Here is a 21,549-nt window from a genome sequence, read left to right as displayed (position 1 = left end):
GGTGTTAAGTGTTCCCAGGAAAATGAGGGAAATGGAGGAGTATAGGAAATAAAGCTTTAAAGTGCCCCTATTTGCTATATTGCTGTGTGTGTATATATATATATATATATATATATATATATATATATATATACACACATATCATGCCTAATTTTGTTTTAGAGGTCTCATACAATAGGTTTACATGCATTCAAGGTCAAAAAACACTTTCATTTTCTCATAATTTACACTGCAGCATCACCTCTGAGTCCGAGTCCGAGTCCGATAGCGCTACATCGGAAGATCGACCCGAACCACCATCGCAAAACACGATGAGAGCAGGACGATTCTCAGCGGTAAGTGTGTACGCAGTTTGGCGTACATTGAAGATGAGATGTTATTGCTTTTGCAGCGGAGAAAACAACGTCTTCTAGACATGGCGACAACAGGAGCTACCACGGTAGTGTTTGAGGGCGGGTCTGAGGCGGGGCTTTTTGTTATAAACCTACATAGGTTTGGACAGGAAGTACGTCTGGAATTACACTACATGAAAGGCAATGTCTGAAAACGCATAATACGAGCACTTTAACAAGAGAAGGTGCACATGAACATGTGCAGTACAGCTGCTCCACCAAGTGGCATTCGGCTCATAAAGTCCGCACACACACACACACACACACATATATTCCCTGTCCATTTCTTAAAATTAACGAAGAAGATTTGAGAATTTAACAGTGCTGTGGTAAATGTAAGTGTAATATACAACAGCTTTGGTGAAATTTCCTCGTGTGTCCATGCATCTGTGCAAAAAAAGTGCATTCTCATAAAGACAAACATCCTGTACAGCAAACACACACACACACACACACACACACACACACACACACACACTTTAAAAAAAACAAGAATTGTTACTTACATTGTACCAGCTCTGACTTTTCTGTGAAAGAGACGAAGAGAAAAACAAGTGTGAGAGTGACACAGATGCTATAAAAGCGTGCACACACACACACACACACACACACACACACAGTATATTTACACAGTGCAAAGGTCAGCATTGTGATGTCATATATACAGGTTTGTTTTTCTACCTTTCCTTTTATGTGACTGAGTTCTCATTGACAAACGCTCTCTCTCTCTCTCTCTCTCTCTCTCTCTCTCTCTCATAAATGTTTCCTAAGCAGCAGTGTCACTAGAGGGCACCAAAACATCAGCTCTACACGAAAACCTCTGATTTCTGCTGAGTAAGACACAAAGAAAACCAACTACATCCGTCAGCAGTTTCAAGATGGAAGTAAAATACCACCAGTACATGAGTGGACATTTTGTGATTTAAGCAAGGATAAGACACTTGGAGGCATGCTGTTATAGGAAAGTAATCAAAGACAGGATGGTGTGAGGTGGCTGGACACAAAGTGGAGCTATTGTCATCATCTGAAGATAAGTCTTTTCCTACAACAGCATGCTCCAAAGAGTTTTATTGCAATTTTTTTTTTAAATTTAAAAAAGGTCTGCCATTCTTTTTATCAGTTTATAGTTTCATACTGTGTAATGTTGTGGAATGTCCAGAAAACACTTAAGTTCCTGTTACCACATACATTATATCATCTATAAACATGATATGGATATGGAGAATGAGGAGAATGAGAAGATGAGGAGAATGAAGAGAGAGGAGAATGAGGAGAAGTAGAGAATGAGGAGATGAGGAGAATGAAGAGAGCGAATAATGAGGAGAATGAGGAGATGTGGAGATGAGGAGAATGAGGAGAATATGGAGATGAGGAGAATGTGGAGATAAGGAGAATGAGGAGATAAGGTGAATGTGGAGATGAGGAGAATGAGGAGATGTGGAGATGAGGAGAATGAGGAGAATATGGAGATGAGGAGAATGTGGAGATAAGGAGAATGAGGAGATAAGGTGAATGTGGAGATGAGGAGAATGAGGTGAACGTGGAGATGAGGAGAGTGTGGAGATGAGGAGAATGTGGAGATGAGGAGAATGTGGAGATGAGGAGAATGAGGTGAACGTGGAGATGAGGAGAGTGTGGAGATGAGGAGAGTGTGGAGATGAGGAGAATGTGGAGATGAGGAGAATGAGGAGATGAGGAGAATGTGGAGATGAGGAGAATGAGGAGAATGTGGAGATGAGGAGAATGTGGAGATGAGGAGAGTGTGGAGATGAGGAGAATGAGGAGAATGTGGAGATGAGGAGAATGTGGAGATGAGGAGAATGAGGAGAATGTGGAGATGAGGAGAGTGTGGAGATGAGGAGAATGAGGAGAGTGTGGAGATGAGGAGAATGAGGTGAATGTGGAGATGAGGAGAACGTGGAGATGAGGAGATGTGGAGATGAGGAGAATGTGGAGATGAGGAGAATGTGGAGATGAGGAGAATGAGGTGAACGTGGAGATGAGGAGAGTGTGGAGATGAGGAGAATGAGGAGAATGTGGAGATGAGGAGAATGTGGAGATGAGGAGAGTGTGGAGATGAGGAGAATGAGGAGAGTGAGGTGAATATAGAGATGAGGAGACTGAGGAGAGTGTGTAGATGAGAATGAGGTGAATGTGGAGATGATGAGATGTAGAGAATGAGGAGAATGTGGAGATGAAGAGATGTAGAGAATGAGGAGAATGTGGAGATGATGAGATGTAGAGAATGAGGAGAATGTGGAGATGAAGAGATGTAGAGAATGAGGAGAATGTGGAGATGAGGAGAATGTGGAGATGAGGAGATGTAGAGAATGAGGTGAATGTGGAGACTGAAGAGAGTGTGGAGATGATGAGATGTAGAGAATGAGGAGAATGTGGTGACTTTGGAGATGAGGAGAATGAGGTGAATGTGGAAATAAAGAGAACGTGGAGATGAGGAGAATGAGGTGAATGTGGAGATAAAGAGAACGTGGAGATGAGGAGAATGAGGTGAATGTGGAGATAAGGAGAATGAGGTGAACATGGAGATAAGGAGCATGTAGTGATGAGGAGAATGGGGAGATGAGGAGAATGTGGAGATGAGGAGAATGTGGAGATGAGGAGAATGAGGTGAATGTGGAGATGAGGAGAATGTGGAGATTAGGAGAATGTGGAGATTAGGAGAATGTGGAGATGAGGAGAATGTGGAGATTAGGATAATGGGGAGATGAGGAGAATGAGGTGAATGTGGAGATGAGGAGAATGTGGAGATTAGGAGAATGTGGAGATGAGGAGAATGTGGAGATGAGGAGAACGTGGAGATGAGGAGAATGAGGTGAATGTGGAGATGAGGAGAATGTGGAGATTAGGAGAATGTGGAGATTAGGAGAATGTGGAGATGAGGAGAATGTGGAGATTAGGATAATGGGGAGATGAGGAGAATGAGGTGAATGTGGAGATAAGGAGAATGTGGAGATAAGGAGAACGTTGAGATGAGGAGAATGTGCACTCCTTATAGTTACTGAATCTTAGGGACAGCTTTAGGCGTAGCATAGCATTATTCACTGCATTAATAATTAATAATGATGTCAATGAAAGTTTCTCACAAGGATAGCAAGACAGATGTGTGTATCAGTGTGTATACATGTAGATTAACTTGTGTCTTGTCCTAGATTCATCAACACAGACACAGACATGGCGTGCACACACACACACACACACACACACACACACACACACACTCTGTGGTGGAAACGTGGGCTGGTTTCCTCTGACAGGAGCTCTGGCACCGTGTCGTGGGAACGAGGTGAGGAACAGAAATAGAGGATGAGAGAGGAAGCAGGCCTGCTGATTGATGCAGACAGAGACACGATGTGAGTGTCCGTATGTTTATGAGAGACGCACAGGAGGACAGAGACACAATGATTGGGAAGGAAGTTATACTGGTGTTCAGGAATTGTTCTAGTGTATAGAGCTGAACAGTGACATTCAACTTTTACAACAAACCAACCAGGAATAAAACGAATCATTCCCTTAAACCGTTATTTCTATGTACGTATTGTCTTTTACGAGTCCTTTTTGTGTCTTTTAGAAATCACTGTGAATGATGTGACAGTTGTATTGCTTTGTGTACATTATACAGTCAGTATACATTATAGTTTTGCTTACAGTAGTGAAGTAACCGAATATGAATATGAATACATTATCCAGAATGAACGGATAACGTTTTCTAAACAGATATAAATATAGATACGAATAGGGGGCAGAGTATTTTTTCTTGATTTTTTTGTTTTAAAGCTTGCCAGAAAGTTTCACAGAGTTGAGACTAGTAGAGGTGTGTATCAGGACTGGGATCCTGCAGGATGCAACTCAAAGCCAAGCTGTCAGATATGATATACCCTCACGGCAAAAATCAAGTCCATGCTCATTAACATGAATGTGTGGCGTTGTGCAATGCATTTCATTCATCCTTAGTGAATGCCTGGTCAGGGTCATGCTAGTTTAAATTAAGCTACTAGTTTGCTTATACTTTGGATAATAGAACCAACAAAATCCATTACAAAAAAAAAAAAAACTATCTCAGGCAGGGACAAACAAAAATAATAACTGCGGGATTCAAAAACAGTCCATCTTTAACTCAAATGATGTAGTTGAGGTTGAGGAACTGTCAGAGCCAGAATTCACACACCATGCTGCCATTGCTGCCAGTTCTAACCCTAACCCCTAACCCTAATCCCTAAACCATACCCTCCTAAAACCCTACCCTATTCCCTAAACCTAACCCCTAATCCCTAACCATAACCCCTGATCCTTAAACCTAACCCTAATCCCCAACCCTAACCGCTAACCTTAATCCCTAAACCTCACCCTCCTAAAACCCTAACCTAATACTTACACCTTACCCCTAATCCCTAACCATAACCCCGATCCCTACCCTAAACCCCAACCATAACCGCTAACCCTAATCCCTAACCCTAATCCTTAACCCCAACCATAATCCCTAAACCTAATCCCTAACCGCTAAACCTTACCCCAACCCGAACCCTTACCCTAACTCCTAACCCCCATCCCTTACCCTAACCCATAGCCCTAGGTGTTTGGGTTTTTTCCCCCCAGTGTTTCTGGGGACGTAGTCAAATAATAAAGTAATTTTCAAAAAAAAACAATCATTAAAATGACTGTTTAGGCCATGCCCACTTCATGTTTTAATTCAAATGCACATAAAAAGACTATCTGGAGAACGAAACAGATACAGATACATTGCCATTGCGTTAAAAACCTTGTCTACAAGTACTTTTATGTTTCACATTATGTTGCTCAAGTTGAGATGTTCTTCACTTTGAGTGGTTTTAGCCGGGCTAATTCACCTAGCGTAGTGCTGTGTCTCACATCAGACTCCCTCAGTACTGACTGGACAAAACCGCAGCAGGAATGAATTTTAATGTCCGCACTGTTTAGCTCTATTGTAGGATAGTGGAATAGCATTATGGAATGAAATTTGTGCCAAAAGGTATCGAACAAAACTTTTCAAGAAACGAACAAAAAATATACAACGAGGAAGAAGAAAAACACTGAAACCGAAAAAATAAATAAAATAAAATAGTCGCATGAGACTACCCAAACCTCGGAGATTAATTAATAATATACTGACTAAGTACGTAAGTGATTTCCTCTACAAAGTAAAAACACTATAACTATAAAGAGAACCGCATCCAGAACGCTCCCCACTGAAGTCTCTACTTCCTGGTCAGGGAGCTGTCCATCCAAAACTCACTAGCCAATGAGGGTAAACCCCACCCACACGAGAGGTTTGTGCCAGAATGCGGAGCGTAAACTCTGGCAGCGCATTCATAAACCAAAAAGGAAGCTTAGAAAACAAAGAACGCTGTTTATTTATTTGGAGACATTTTTCGGTGATATTTTCTTCTTTCTCGTCGTATATTTTTGATCGTTTCTTGAAAAGCTACGTTCGATACGCCACAAATGGAATTCCATATAGCATAAGGATCAGAGGTGAAATGATTCAAAAGCAATGCTTACTTTGATCAGGTTTAGTCTGTCATACTGCAAAGGTGAAAGCGAAGACAGGATGACATCAACAGACAGAGCAGAAAAGAGAAAGAGTGGCTGTTAAAAGTAATGGCAAGCGCAATGAACACATACAGTATGGAACACAATGTGTGCGGTCGTGTTACGTAAAGAAACGAACAAAAGAGACAGACGGACAGAAATGAATAAGGGTGAAAGAGCGGTATGAAGCGAGTGTGCGAGTGAACGGTGAGTTGTGTTGCAGTGCAGAACTGGAAGGCTGTAGCAGTGGGTGGGTGGCAGCTCTGTGTGTTGACGTAATGGTGGAAGTCCACTGAACCGACCCGCACTGCGCTTCAGAATGTTGTACACCGAGCGAACGCTACACTGAAGGAAAAGCCCACCCAATCCTGAACGCAATAATAACCCGTGTCTGTACCACAAAGCTGCTGAATTCTCAATTCCGGTTGGTCAGAAGGGGTTGATTAAGGGGTTGATTCTATAACAGCACCTCTGCTGGTTGTAATTCTGTAGTTTATATCAATGCGATCGCTCTAAATACGTCATTGTTCCCATAGCAACAGCAAACGTACGGACTTATCGGGCTGGTGCTCCACATAAGCGGGTTAGACAACGTGATGTTGTCTAACCCTAACCCTAAGTTTATAATCGTTGATGTGCTGATATTGTCAGTAAGGAATTCTTTTTTTTTTAACATTAATGGAAGGAGTCTCCAGTGTCAGAGCTTTGTATCTTTAGAAAGTCTTCAGGACGGAAGACATCGTGCTCTGCGGGTTCTCTGTAAAGTGATAATCTGCATTTTCTTTTGTGGTACTAACTTTGCAAAAAGTAATCAATCAATCAATCAATCAACCAATCAATAAATAAATAAATAAAGCAAGCAACTATAAATGGATAAAAAGTACAAGGTGTCATTCTTAGTAAATAAAATTTTGCATCTCAGGGGTGGAATTAATCATACGACAAAAAGGCAATACACACACGCGCACACACACACACACACACACACACACACACACTGAAAACAAAACACAGAATACACATTCACATATAGTGTGTGTGTGTGTGTGTGTGTGTGTGTGTGTGTGTAGTGTTAATGCAACAAATTCGACTAGCAGCCATTTGTGTGCAATGCATTACACATAAGCGTATAATGAAGGACACATAAACAAACAATGGAAAAGAGAAATGCTTACTTTGGACAGTCGCTTGTGAGACTAGCATGCAGTGAGGAGAAGAAGAAAGAAATCAGAAAAAAATGCAACAGAAAAACAGAATGACAACAAGACAAAGTGCAAGAGAACGCAAAGAGTCACTTTTATATCACAGAGATTTTCTCGATCAAAGACCGACACTGAATGACGAGGTGAAAGAAAGAAAAGAAAGGAAACGGAAGGAAGTAAGAAGAATGAACTAAAGATTAAAAGAAAGTCAAGCGTGGAAAATGACAGGATCCGTTTATTGCATTTAACATCCATCCTTCTGCCTAACCATCCCTCTATCCAGTTCTCCATCCATCCATCCATCCATCCATCCATGTCTGGTGCATGTAGGCAGACTTTCATCCATCCAGCCATGTAACCCTCTATCTAATATCAATCTACCTGGTCATCTGTCATTCTTTCATTCTTCTATCCATCCATTCCTCCACCCAGCTCTCCATCCATCTAATGGTTATTCCATCCATCCATCCATCCATCCATTCAATCATGCTCTTCTCTGTCTAATCATTAATTAAACCATCCATCCATCAGTCTGTCTATGCATTCATCCATCTGCCTGTTTATTTTCCATCCATGCTTTTCTCCATCAGACTACTTATCCATGGATTCACCTGTTCATCCAATTAGCCAGTCTTCCTTCCTTCCTTCCATCCATCCATCCATCTATTTAACCAGCCTCCCATCCATCCATCCATTCAATCTGCCCTGTATCCTTCTCTCCATCTATCTATTTCCACTTTTGTTTTATTCAGTCGCATTCATAAGCTCATATGGTATTAAGGTTAACATTAACACTAGCACTATTCTGGTGAAGGGTCTGAATGACACGGACGGTGTTCCCTGTGGTCTGGAGGTCAAGAGTCTAACTGGGTCAGTGGACGAGATTTTATACGACTCTATATGATTTCAACAGGCCACTTGAACGGATTGCTTCACCCGGCTTTCCGAGGCAATCAGCAGCCGTTTCAGTCCTGTACACAGACGGTGCACACAGTAAACTATCCAGGGCTGTTCTTTCAGTTCAGCTGGACACAAAGGATCAGGGGAAGAGGACATTCAGTACTGGACCTTACTAAGGGTGTAACAGTGCTTCATGGCATGATGTGTCGCGATGCAATAATGTGACATGGAAAATCAGAATTCTATTAAATTATGCATCGAATGCAGTTGTACTGATTGAACACCAGAGGTCCCAATCTGTACAATCCATAAGGTTGAATAAAATACATAGAGAGCATCACAACAAACAAAACTATAGGAATTATAGGTTGTATGGTTACACAATTTATGTCACACATACGAATTCTTAATTCGAGCAAATTTGGCTGAAGGATTATATGAAAATAGATAGGAAACAAAGTTTTCATTTATTTATTTAATTTATTTATTTATTAATTTTCTATACCAGCAGCTGAGCTGACATTAGTCCCAGCTGCATAGTGTATATTAATTACTCATTCGAATTTGTTATCGTTTCTATAGTAACACCTTACACGACTTACCGAATGCATACAATTGTGTGTATTTGTATGTGATATGATGAATTTATCTGTGAGATGTTTCTTTTTTTTTTTTTTTAAAGGAGTCTCCAGTGTCAGTGTGCGATATTTTCAGGACAGAGAAGTTTGTTTTTTTTTTCTTTCTGGTTTACGCTCTGTTACAGACTGGATGTCAAGGCAGAAAATGGATTATGGGTAATAAGGGCAGGGTTAGCAGGTTGTTACCCACCGAAGGGCCAGGTGTATTTGGTGTGTAGCCATTGTACACACTAATTAACAGATGAATGGATGGAAAGAAAAACGCAAAGAAAACCCAAAATCTCTTTTCCAGCTCATACTGACGAGGACGGCAGATAGCTGTGTAACACATTCCGCAATAAAAAAAAAAGTAGCACAATTAAAAACCAAACACGTATTTTGTGTGAAGACAGGAACAGTTTACAATTGAATGAACAACTGAATGCAGACACACTCCAAGATCACTGAGTGAATGTGAATATCTATCTATTTATTTATTTATTTACTGCTGGAGGAATCTTCTACACTGCTTTGAAGGAGCGGATTTACAGTAAGTGGACTGGCCGCACAGGCACACCTCCTCACCTTGGAGTTTTTAGAGCTGCTGCGTGAGGACTGAGTCGAGTATGTGCGGGTGACCAGCTGCTCTGGGGTAGAGGGTGACTTGGAGGTGTCTGAGTGCTCGGAGCCCTTCTCCACCATGTTCTCTCCCTCCAGACTCGGCACGGTGGGCGAGCGACAGCGCTTCCGCAACACCGGAGAGCAAGCGGGACTGCTCCGGGTTGAATTACTGGCAGTGCTGCAGAGAGCAGGGACAAGAGGAAGAGAGATGGAGCGAGAGAGAGAGAGAGAGAGAGAGAGAGAGAGAGAGAGAGAGAGAGAAAACTATTAACAAATTTCACAAAAAAAAAAGATCTAAATACATGCAATGCATCATATCATATACCACAGTCAGGTCTATAAGTATTTGGACAGTGACACAATTCTTGTAATTTTGCCAACGTACACCACCACGATGGATTTGAAATGAAGAAATCAAGATGTGATTGAAGTGTAGACTTTCAGCATTAATACGAGGGGTTTAACAAAAATATCGCATTAACTGTTTAGGAATTACAGCCATTTTTTCCCTCCATTTTCACAGGCTCAAGAGGAATTGGACAATTGGCTGATAAGCAGCTTCATTTCCAGTTGTGGTCTGTTTCTTCGTTATTTCATGACAAACTAACCCTAACCCTTAGGGAAATAAAAGGTCCGGAGATGATTCCAAGCTTTAAATTTGCATTTGGTAGCTGTTCACGGGAACGGCAAATGAAGGAGGCCATCGTTAGACTGGAAAAACAAAACAAAACAACAGAACAGACTTATCAGAGAGATAGCAGAAACTTTAGGAGTGGCCAAATCAACACTTAAAAAGAAGGAATGCACTGGCGAGCTCAGCAACACCAAAAGGCCTGGAAGATCACGGAAGACAGCTAAAGTGGATGATCGCAGAATTCTTTCCTTGTTGAAGAAAAACCCCTTCAGAACATCAAGCCAAGAGCTCTCTGAAGGAGGTATCATTGTCAAAGTCTACAATCAAGACACGCCTTCATGAATGTAAATACAGATGGTTTACTGCAAACCTCTAGTAACGCTCAAGAACACAAAGGTCAGATTAGACTTCTAAACAAAAACAGAACCGACCAGTTCTGATGCAAGATTAACTTGTACCAGAATGATGGGAAGAGAAGAGTATGGAAAAGGAAAGGAAGGCTCATAATCCAAAGCATACCAAATCATCTCTCAAACATGGTGGAGGAAGTGTTATGGCATGGGCACGTACGGCTGCCAACGGAACTGGGTCACTGGTGTTTATCGATGATGTGACTGCTGATAGAACTAGCAGGATAAATAATGAAGTGTATAGAGCTATACTTTCTGCTCAGAGTCAGTCAAATGCTGCAAAACTTCACAGTACAGGTGGAAAATGACCCAAAATATTATCTTAAGGCAAAGAAATTAAATATTCTTAAATGCCTGATGACCTCAACCCAGTTGAGCATGCTTTTCAGCTACTGAAGACAAAACTGTAGGCAGGAGGACCCGCAGACAACGCTGCAGTAAAGGCCTGGCAAAGCATCTGAAGGGAGGAAGCTCAGCATGTGGTGGTGTCCATACTTCAGGCAGTCATTGACTGCAACGGATTTGCATCCAGCGGATTTCCATCCATTATTAAAAGTAATCCTAATATTTATTATTATGTTTGTTTGTCTAATTACGTTAGAGCCTGTGAAAATGGAGGGACTCTGCAAAAAACGAAAGGCTGTACTTCCTAAACGGCCAACGCGATAGTTTTGTTAAACCCCTTGAATTAAAGCTGAAAGTCTACACTTCAATCACATCTTGATTGCTTCATTTCAAATCCACTGTGGTGGTGTACAGAGGCAAAATTTCAAAAATTCTGTGTATAATATATGGTGTGTGTCATTTATATATATATATATATACATATATATACGCACACACACACAAAAAAAACCCTCTATTCTTGCAAGTATATTATTTACATTTTTGAAAAATGTGAATACAAATTAAAATTCAGACTTAAAAAAAAGTGTTATAATAATCAGTTTGATGTACATAGCAACTTTGCCAAATTAAAGGCTGCTTTACAAAATATACAGAACACTAACAGTAGTCTCTCTCTCTCTCTCTCTCTCTCTCACTCTCTCTCACACCCACACCCACACACACCCATTCAAATTGGTGAGACGTGTAGTGAAAGGTGTTTCATTTCTAATCCAATATCAAGGGTGGACAAATCAGTATCTCAGGTCAAGTAGAGTCCTGTCCAGGATATTAGCTTTTTATTGGTAGTTGCCAGGTGGACAAAGCTGTGACCTTGTGGTTTTAAAGTCATCAAGAGAAAATAAAGTCACTAGCCAGACTCGTATAAGAACTTTTACGAGTAACGTGAGGACACGGCCAAAGTCTTGCTAAGGTTTTGACCAGGTCGCGGACATGATGTGCTACACGATCATATCCTCATAACTTTCCTTTAGCACTTAACTAGCTAACTAGCTTGACATAACTTCTTCTTCTTCTTTTTTTTTTTTTTTATCACATTAGCCACCACTTTTGATTGTTCATCCCTAATTCTTTTTCTGACAATAAGCCAAAATAAAGAAGAATCGGGTCGTTGTCATAGGTACTTATTAACAGGCTGTATTATACAACTATGTGCAAAAGTTATCACTCCCCATTTTAACAAAAGGAAAAATGTAATATGGGGCTATATTCTATAAGAAGACAACAATCTAATATAAAAAAGGTGAACGTTTTTCTCCAGATGCATATAAACAACAATGTTCAAAAATGTGCTTTTCTATTATTAAATGATAATGAAGTCAACATTATACATACATTCAATGATTTTTATATTCATTTTATCCTAAAAGGTGTGCAAACTTTTGCACTCAACTGTATTACATTATGTCAAGGGACATATATATATATATATATATATATATATATATATATATATATATACACACATATATATATATATATATATATATATATATATATATATATATATATGTGTATATGTGTGTGTGTGTGTGCGTGTGCGTGTGTGTCCCTTGACATAATTTAATACAGTTGAGTGCAAAAGTTTGCACACCTTTTAGGATAAAACCTTATATATATATATATATATATATATATATATATATATATATATATATATATATATATATATATATATACATATCTTATAGTAAAGTCTCTGTCCCCTGACTCCTAATAAGTATTTATTAAAAGAAAGTGCTTTTACTTGAATTTGTTTTCCACATTCCACATTTGTTTTCCACATTCACACACACACACACACACACACACACACACACACACCCCATGCCTGCTTTGTAACCCCACTACTTATTCTAACCCTCCCAAACAGAACAGATGGTGAACACCCTCTCCAGTTTCATTCAGAGCTGAATCAGCCACTCAGTACACCTTATGTAACTGCTTACTTCACAACCAGCCAACCACATGATCACTAAACCTCTCTAATATTTCACCAGTACACAGACAGTCACTCTGACAGTGTTGTTCACGTGTGTGTGTGTGTGTGTGTGTGTGTGTGTGTGTGTGTGTGTGTAGGCATGTGTGTGTATCAGTCATCAAGGCCACCCCCAGCTGCTCCATGTCGACTCTTCAGAGTCTTTCATTTTGTGCAAAATACACAAATTGAATTTCACACAGGACTGGAATCTTCGGCTCCCCCCCCCTTTTTTTTAAATAAAGAAAAATGATATTTTATAAATCATAACCTCAGAATACAGTCAGATCATTTATTCTAAGACATAAATAACATTCATAAATATATATATATATATATATATATATATATATATATATACACACATATATATATTTCATGAACTATATATACACAATTAGTGGCACCTGTAATTACTCCTTTGTGGTAAACTCATTTTTACCAAGGGTGCCAATAATTCTGAAGCTGGAGAATAAACGGAAATCAGATCATCTAGAAGAGTTGCTCTCCAGGGGGCCATGAAGCATAGCCGTAGTTCATGATTTATTTAAAATTTTTCTTAACAATGATGGAAAGCAATCACAACCCACTTTATCAAAGTTGTTATATGTAGGGGTCCAAGCACCAACCTAGGGTCAACGCAAACCTAATGTGTTCTTTCAGTGGAACGTTCAGGAGTAGAAAGCTCGATGGCGCCAAAAAATAACATTTGTCAAATTGAAATAATCTTCATGAAATAAATCCATACTTCATGGAATTTACTTTACAGTTAAAGGGGTCCACGGCTACAAGAATACTACTTGAACGACTGAAATAGACCTTCAATAAAAGTAGTTCACATGTACTGTATAATACTACAATGGCCCAAAGGCTGGTGTGTGTGTGTGTGTGTGTGTGTGTAAGAGCTGTGAACTCTATGGTTTGTAAGCATGTGGAATGGTGAGAGACAGAACACAATGCATTGATATTCCAGCTGCACCAGGGCTGTCTCCAGCATCTTTTATGTCACCCCCAGACTGTAGAGGAAGTGCTCACAGAGAGGAAGGTGATAAATGTTAGCTTCAAAATGCATCACACCGACACCACTGTGTTACATACAGTAACTGCTTCCATAACAAACTATTTCATACAGCAGAAAAGAAACACAGCTTATCCTAAACTGAAAGAGGCTGTGAAGAGTTACACAATAAAGCCGCAAAATGTACAGTTATAAGGATCACGTACACACACACACACACACACACACACTGTAGTAAGCTGTAGTTGAAAAGTGAGGGTGTTTCCATAGTAACATACAGAAGAATTGGGTGGGTTTAGAGGAGTTTCAGCTGAAGAGTGAAGACAGTGATGAGCACAGAGAACACACACACACACACACACACACACACACACACAAATGATAACAAGTGTGGGGTAATGAAGCATCAGAGCAACAAATCAGGAGAGCGTACGGATCTTCTCAATACATCACTCAATTCATCCCTTAGTACATCACTCTTTACATTATACATGTCCATCTCTCATCCATCCGTCCATCCGTCCATCCATTCTTCCATCTGTTGGTCCATCTGTCTATCTATCTATTGATCCAGTTCAACCATCCATCCATCTAAACCCATCTACTCTCCATCCATGCATGCACACTCACATCCATCCATCCATCCATTTATCTATCTGTCCATCCATCCAACCATTTACCTGTCCATCCATCCGTCCATCAATCTGTCCATCCATCCAACCATTTACCTGTCCATCCATCCATCCATCCACCCAACCATTTACCTGTCCATCCATCCATTCACCTGCCATCCATTCGTCCATCCATCCGTCCATCCATCTGTCCATCCACCCAACCATTTACCTGTCCATCCATCCGTCCATCCATCCATCCAACCATTCACCTGTCCATCCATCCATCCATCCATCCATCCATATGTCCCATCTGTCCATCCATTGGTCCATCCATCTTTCCATCCAATTTAACCATCCACCATTTCTCCATCCAGACTCCTGTCTGTTTCTCCACATATTTGTTGATCTTTTAGTCTTTCATTCACCAACAGTTCACACATCAGTTCATCCAGACACCCATTCAAACATCCATCCAACACATTTAACTGCCCCTCCATGGATTTATCCATTTATTTACCTTTTCATCCATTCATTCATCCATCTATTACCCATTCAACCATCCATCCATATTTATGGTCCATTGTTCCATCTATCATAAAAATCTGTCTATCCAATGGTTCATCCATCCATCCATTTACTTTTCCATCCATCCACCCATCCATCAATTATTATCTCACTAAATATTTGCCTATTAATCTATTAGTCCATCCTTCCATTCACCCAACAATCTATTCAACCATCCACCCGTCCACCCGTCCATTAATTTCTCTATCCACTATCCAACTGTCCATCTGTCAATCGACTCATCCATTCATCTGTGTTCATCCAACCCTCATCCACCTATGCTTCCATCCATCCATCCATCCATCCATCTATCCATCCATCCATTACAGCGACGTTCTACATACAACCAGCTGTAACACACATAACCTCACACTTCTACACCTGCAGCACTCAGATCAAACAGCATCTCATCATATTCTTATATTTTATATTAGAGTAACTCTGCACAACTGTACCACTGCTGCTCTTTACGCTGCTGCCCGGGAAACTTCCAAACTTCCCCACTCGTCCCAGTGACGTTTCCGTGACAAGAAGCCTGAACAATGACCATCTGCCAGGGTTTCTCTCTCTTTTACACACACACACACACACACAAACCTGCATACACTCTCACATGTATTGTATGGCTATATACACAGTTCAAAGAGCTTTATGCATGAGACTGTACATACATATAAAACACCTGCACTAGCAACAGGTAAATCCTCATAATATATGCATCAACATCATATGAATCCTCATTAATTATTTATGCATGAACAACAAGCAAATCCCTATTATATATGCATCTGTCATATTCTTACCCTCCACCAACACACTAATCTACATGTTTACTGATTCCACTTGCTGTCATTATACCTGATCAAACTAACACCAGGTAAACAAACACACACACACACACACACACATTGCGGAAGAGGGATTGTAGCTGTTTACGGGAAGGGGGGGGGGGGACAGGCAAGAGACACAAAAAATAGTGGATCCAGTTGTGGGTTGTGTTTATATCATCACACAGCACAGCATGGGTGTGGCACATACTTATCCCCAAACACACACACACCCACACACACACATTAATTGTGCCAAGATCTTATTATCAAAATAACCATGCACCCTTTCCTATTTTTCTCTCATATATCATATACACACTCACACACGCACACACATACATGTACATCATTTAGATGCATCAAAACAACACACAAAAACACAAACCCTCGCGTTCCACACTAACCTGGCCGCCATGTATCACGGCGCTCTTGTGCCCGCCATCTCTAAGCAAGAAGCAGTGGCTGACAGACAGAGAACAGGAGGAGAGGATGAACGAGAGAGGAAGCATTCCACAACAGGAAGACGGAGGTGTTAAAGAAAAGCTCTCAGCGCTGATGCATTTGTGCCGGAGTCTCTCTATCAGTCCTCATGGTAATGGCTGCTCTCTCTCTCTCTCTCTCTCTCTCTCTTGCTCTCGTCTCTTTGCCTCCCTCTCTCTATCGCTCTGCATCTCCTCATGCACTCGTGTGTCTGTGTGTGTGTGTGTGGGAGAGAAATGGTGTGTAACGGAGAGAGACGGACCCTCGACGGTGCAGAACACGCTCTAAGGACGGCGCCGAAAAGCGAAAGCGCGACGAGGACAAAGACAAAGAGAGGACGAGAGAGAAAAAAGAGGGAGATCTGGCTGGCGCAAAGTGCCCACTGGCTCGTTAATAATTTAAAGTTGATGAAAGGAGCTGGTCTGACATCATTCACTTTCAGTTCACTTTACAGTCTACTGGCCAAACCAACAATCTAAACACACACACACACACACACACACACACACACACACACACACACAAACGACTGGCACTTTAATTAATGAGAGTAAGCGATTAATTTTCATTGTTAGATTTACAGTAACATGCAGTACAGTGTCAGTGCTTTTCTAACAGACATATCAGCTGGAAATAAAACACTTGGAGTCGTGCTGTTATAGGAAAATAATCAGCGACAGGGTAATATGCTGAAGCAGAGTTAGTTACCACCCGAAGCTGATTATTATCCGATAACGTGTCCCAACGTGTTTTAATTCCACAGCTATTACACTGTTAGTGAATACATTTTAACCGTAAATTTAATTAAAGAATGACATGATGTATCGTTTATCCATTTATAGTTACATGTAATGTTATGGAACATCCATGAAACAAGTTAAATCTTGTTTTTGTTTACGTAATCGGTCGTTCCCTGACCAGGCTCTGGTTTTTTTTCTCTCTCATGATGTTAATAATTCATCTATACATCCGATTCAGTCATTCACCCATCCAAATTATCCAGCTACCCTCCATCCATCCAAACCATCCATCTGACTGGCCAGTGATAGATTTATCCAACCATGCATGCATCCATCCATCCATCGATACATTTATCCAACAATTCATGCATGTATCCATCCATCCATCCATCCATCCATTGACACATTTATCCAACCATTCATGCATTCATCCATCCATTGGTCTATCCATCCATTCCTCCATCCATCCATCCATCCATCCATTGATACATTTATCCAACCATTCATGCATTCATCCATCCATCCATCCATCCATCCATTGGTCTATCCATCCATTCCTCCATCCATCCATCCATCCATCCATTGATACATTTATCCAACCATTCATGCATCCATTCATCCATCCATCCATCAGTCTATCCATCCATTGCTCCATCCATCCATCCATTGATACATTTATCCAACCATTCATGCATTCATCCATCCATCCATCCATCGGTCTATCCATCCATTCCTCCAACCATCCATCCATCCATCCATCCATTGATACATTTATCCAACCATTCATGCATTCATCCATCCATCCATCCATCGGTCTATCCATCCATTCCTCCAACCATCCATCCATCCATCCATCCATTGATACATTTATCCAACCATTCATGCATTCATCCATCCATCCATCCATCCACCCCTTGACTATCCATCAATACATTTATCCAACAATTCATGCATGCATCCATCCATCCATTGGTCTATCCATCCATATCTCCATCCATCCATCAATACATTTATCCAACAATTCATGCATGCATCCATCCATCCATCCATCGATACATTTATCCAATAATTCATGCATGTATCCATCCATCCATTGGTCTATCCATCCATCCATCCATCCATCGATACATTTATCCAACAATTCATGCATGCATCCATCCATCCATCCATCCATTGGTCTATCCATCCATCAATACATTTATCCAACCATTCATGCATTCATCCATCCATCCATACATCCATCCATCCACCCCTTGACTATCCATCAATACATTTATCCAACAATTCATGCATGCATCCATCCATCCATTGGTCCATCCATCCATCCATAGATACATTTATCCAACCATTCATGCATCCATCCATCCATCCATGCACCCCCTTGACTATCCATCAATACATTTATCCAACAGTTCATGTATGCATCCATCCATCTATCCATCCATTTGGCTGTCCATCAATACATTTATCCTAGCATCCATCCATTTGACTGTCAACTGATACATTTATCCAACCATTCATGCATCCATCCGACTGTCTATCTGTACATCCATCCATCCATCGGCCCATCTGTGTATCCATCCTTCCATCCATACAACCACTCATCCATCCATTTGATGGTCCATCGGTACATTTCTCCAACCATTCATGCAGCCATCCATCTGTCCATCCATCCATCGGTCCATCTGTGTACCAGTCTAGCCCTCCATCCATCCATAAATACATACAAAACAATTGTATGTCTATCATCAATTCATTTTACTGTCCATCTATCCCTCCATCCATTCACTGAACAGATCATCTGTACACAAATCTGTCATCTACCTAGCTGTCCATGCATCCGTTCATTTGTTCAACCATGTCCACCAATCCATCCATCCAGCCATCCATCCATACAGACTCATGTCTGTCTCTCCAAATATTTGTTAATCCATCCATCCATTCACTCAATAGTTTATTCATCAGACAATTGATCCTGTTTTCACTTCTATTATAGCAGCTATAATCAGCTGTTCCTTCACCAGCCTCTTTTCTCTCTCTCATCACGATAATAAGACAAAAAAAAAAACGCAGCTTCTCATGTTACCAAGAAACCGTGACACTCTCCGACCTGAAGAAGTTTGCGAAAAGCTTAAAGTTCCACGAAATTAGTACCTCTGAACGTTACAAAGAGCTGACACTGGAGACTCCTTCCAAAAACTTTAAACAAATATCTCCTTACAGAAAACCTCACCATGTCAACAATTACACAGGTATTAAGTTTAGTCACAGCTAACCTGAGGAAACACCTTAAGGCCCTGTTTACACTGGTGCGTTTTCATTTTAAAATGCATAACTGTTGCTACGGTTACGCCTGTCATCTACATGACTCTGGCGTTTTCCACCCTCGAAAAATGGAGACTTTCGGAAAGTTTTAGTTTCCGGCCTCGCGTTCCAGTGTAAACAGACCAAAATGAAGGCTTTTGAAAACGAAGGCGTGTCTCCGCCCACATTCGCCCCCTGATTGGGTCTTCTGGATCATTGCGCATCCTTCACTGATTCGTCAAGCCCCTAACACATGACTGTTACGCTACCTTGATCGTATACGCAACAACACGGAGACTGAACCGCAAGCTTTGCTGGCTTCCTCGTTATTCTTAGCAACCGTTCTGCAGTTCAATTCTGTATTTTATGAAACTGCAGCTGCTATATGCGCAAGGGGCGAGCTACGATTAGAGCGATCGCCAACAAATCTCATTTCAAGCGGCGTAAGCCCTACATGGACATTGGTTTTATAACCAAAACGCACCAGTGTAAACACGGCCTCAGTCAATGAAGAAGAAGGAGACGTTTCTAGAAGTTGATCTGGAATGATTCAGAAATGAAGGAGCTGTTGGCTGTTTGTTTTGAGGATTGAAATGTTCACCGGATGAACGGTACAGTCCGGGATGTGTCGTTAACGACTATTAATCACCATTATTAATTCAGTGAGAGAATTTCTCTGAGTATGGAGTGGTAAAGCTATGCTGATAATCTCCCTGGGTTCGGAGTGTAAAAACAACTCCACACGCGCCATGCAGTCTACGAGTTATCACCTCGCTTGCTCTCTGTTGCGCTGTAGAGTCCACGCAATCCCTCAAAACACATTCGCCACTCAGCATGATTTAGGCTCTCAGATGTCCTCGCTGGACTGGTTTCAAGAAGCAATTTCATTAAAAGCTTAAATCAACAGATAAATCAAACGGCAGAATGGAAGCACTCTTTTAGCCAGTCGTACAGATTCACAGCACTGCCAGTGCATATCTATACATTTACTACATCTACTAACATGACATTAGAGTGATAAACATCTCCTCTCTCTCTCTCTCTCTCTCTCTCTCGCTCTCTCTCTCTTTTAGTCGGTCTAGTGATGCTCTTCCACACCTTTCTTCACATTGCATGGATGAGCCCAGAATCAAATGTGTGTGTGTTGATACTGTGGCCTTGTTCCAGGCTTCTCTTCCCATCCGCTGATTGGAAGATACTTCATCTCTGAGGTTGTTTACCATGTTGCCATGACAACCTGGCTTGGGAATGAATTGGAAGTGCGCGATGTTACAGCAAAGCAGTGTTACGCTGGCTATGCTGTATCCATGGCAACACAGGCTGTCCCTCACACACACACACACACACACACACACGGTCCTGTAGTTCTGAATGACAGGACAGGTCGAGAGAGGAGGTGGTGAGAACGAAAGGAACACACACACACACACGCGCGCACATAAACGCATGCTCATACAAAGATGCACAAACATCCCAATGTCACCCAGCACACGTCTCATCTCTTTTTCCTCTTTCCTTCTTTCACACACTCACATTCAAACTGTGACTATTTAAAAGAAAGCTCTGAACTATCCGTGTAATGATTTCGGTGCTAACGTAATACTGTAGATGTTCATTAACCCCCTGTGACAGGGGAACACGGCTAACGCAGTTACAATGGCGTTTAATAGGACAAAAACGCTTAGACAATCTCAAACGTAAGTGATGACGCTCAGGTTTCACTGAGCAAAACAAAAGCCTCTTTATTGACTAATTTTCCAGCTCAAAGTCCCAGAATGTAATGCAGCTACACAATGCAGTTCTGTTGAGTAATACCAGAGGCTCGGCTAGGGTCGAAAAGTCGTAGACCTTACAAAGTACTACTACTACTACTACTACTATAAACTACTAAAACTTGCCCTACTAGTAAAATGTAAATAAATGTAAATAAAAACAGAATGCGATGATTGGCAGATCTCATAAACCCGTATGTTATTCACAATACAACATAGAAAACATATCAAATGTTTAAACTGAGGAAACGTATCATTTTAATGAAAAAATAAGGTCGTTTTGAATTTGATGGCCGCAACACTTCTCAAAAAAGTCGGGACGGGGCGACAAAAGTCTGGAAAAGTAAGTGTTAGTAAAAAGAAACAGCTGGAAGTTAATTTAACCAGTATTTGTGGAAGGCACGGCGAACTGTGTTCACAGACAGTGAGTTCTGGAGGTGTTTCTGAGCCCATGCAGTGATTTCCATTACAGAATCATGCCTGTTTTTAATGCGGTGCCG

At 41.0% G+C, this 21,549-nt stretch overlaps 1 protein-coding gene across 3 annotated transcripts in view; it reads right to left on the bottom strand.

The window, feature by feature from the left end:
* Positions 1-21,549, bottom strand: part of gramd1bb (GRAM domain containing 1Bb) — a 124,799-nt gene that overhangs the window by 14,304 nt on the left and 88,946 nt on the right. For all 3 annotated transcript variants that reach the window (XM_053623579.1, XM_053623580.1, XM_053623582.1), the window contains 2 exons: positions 9,265-9,478; positions 899-919 (listed from right to left, as the gene is read on the bottom strand). In XM_053623579.1, coding sequence (XP_053479554.1) covers positions 899-919; positions 9,265-9,478 — 235 coding nt within the window. The remainder of the gene's footprint in view (positions 1-898; positions 920-9,264; positions 9,479-21,549) is intronic.

The sequence above is a fragment of the Ictalurus furcatus genome, chromosome 4, assembly GCF_023375685.1.
Source record: "Ictalurus furcatus strain D&B chromosome 4, Billie_1.0, whole genome shotgun sequence".
NCBI classification, from domain to species: domain Eukaryota; kingdom Metazoa; phylum Chordata; class Actinopteri; order Siluriformes; family Ictaluridae; genus Ictalurus; species Ictalurus furcatus.
Note: the sequence above shows the minus strand (reverse complement) of the source record. Positions and strands in the feature narration are given on the sequence as shown.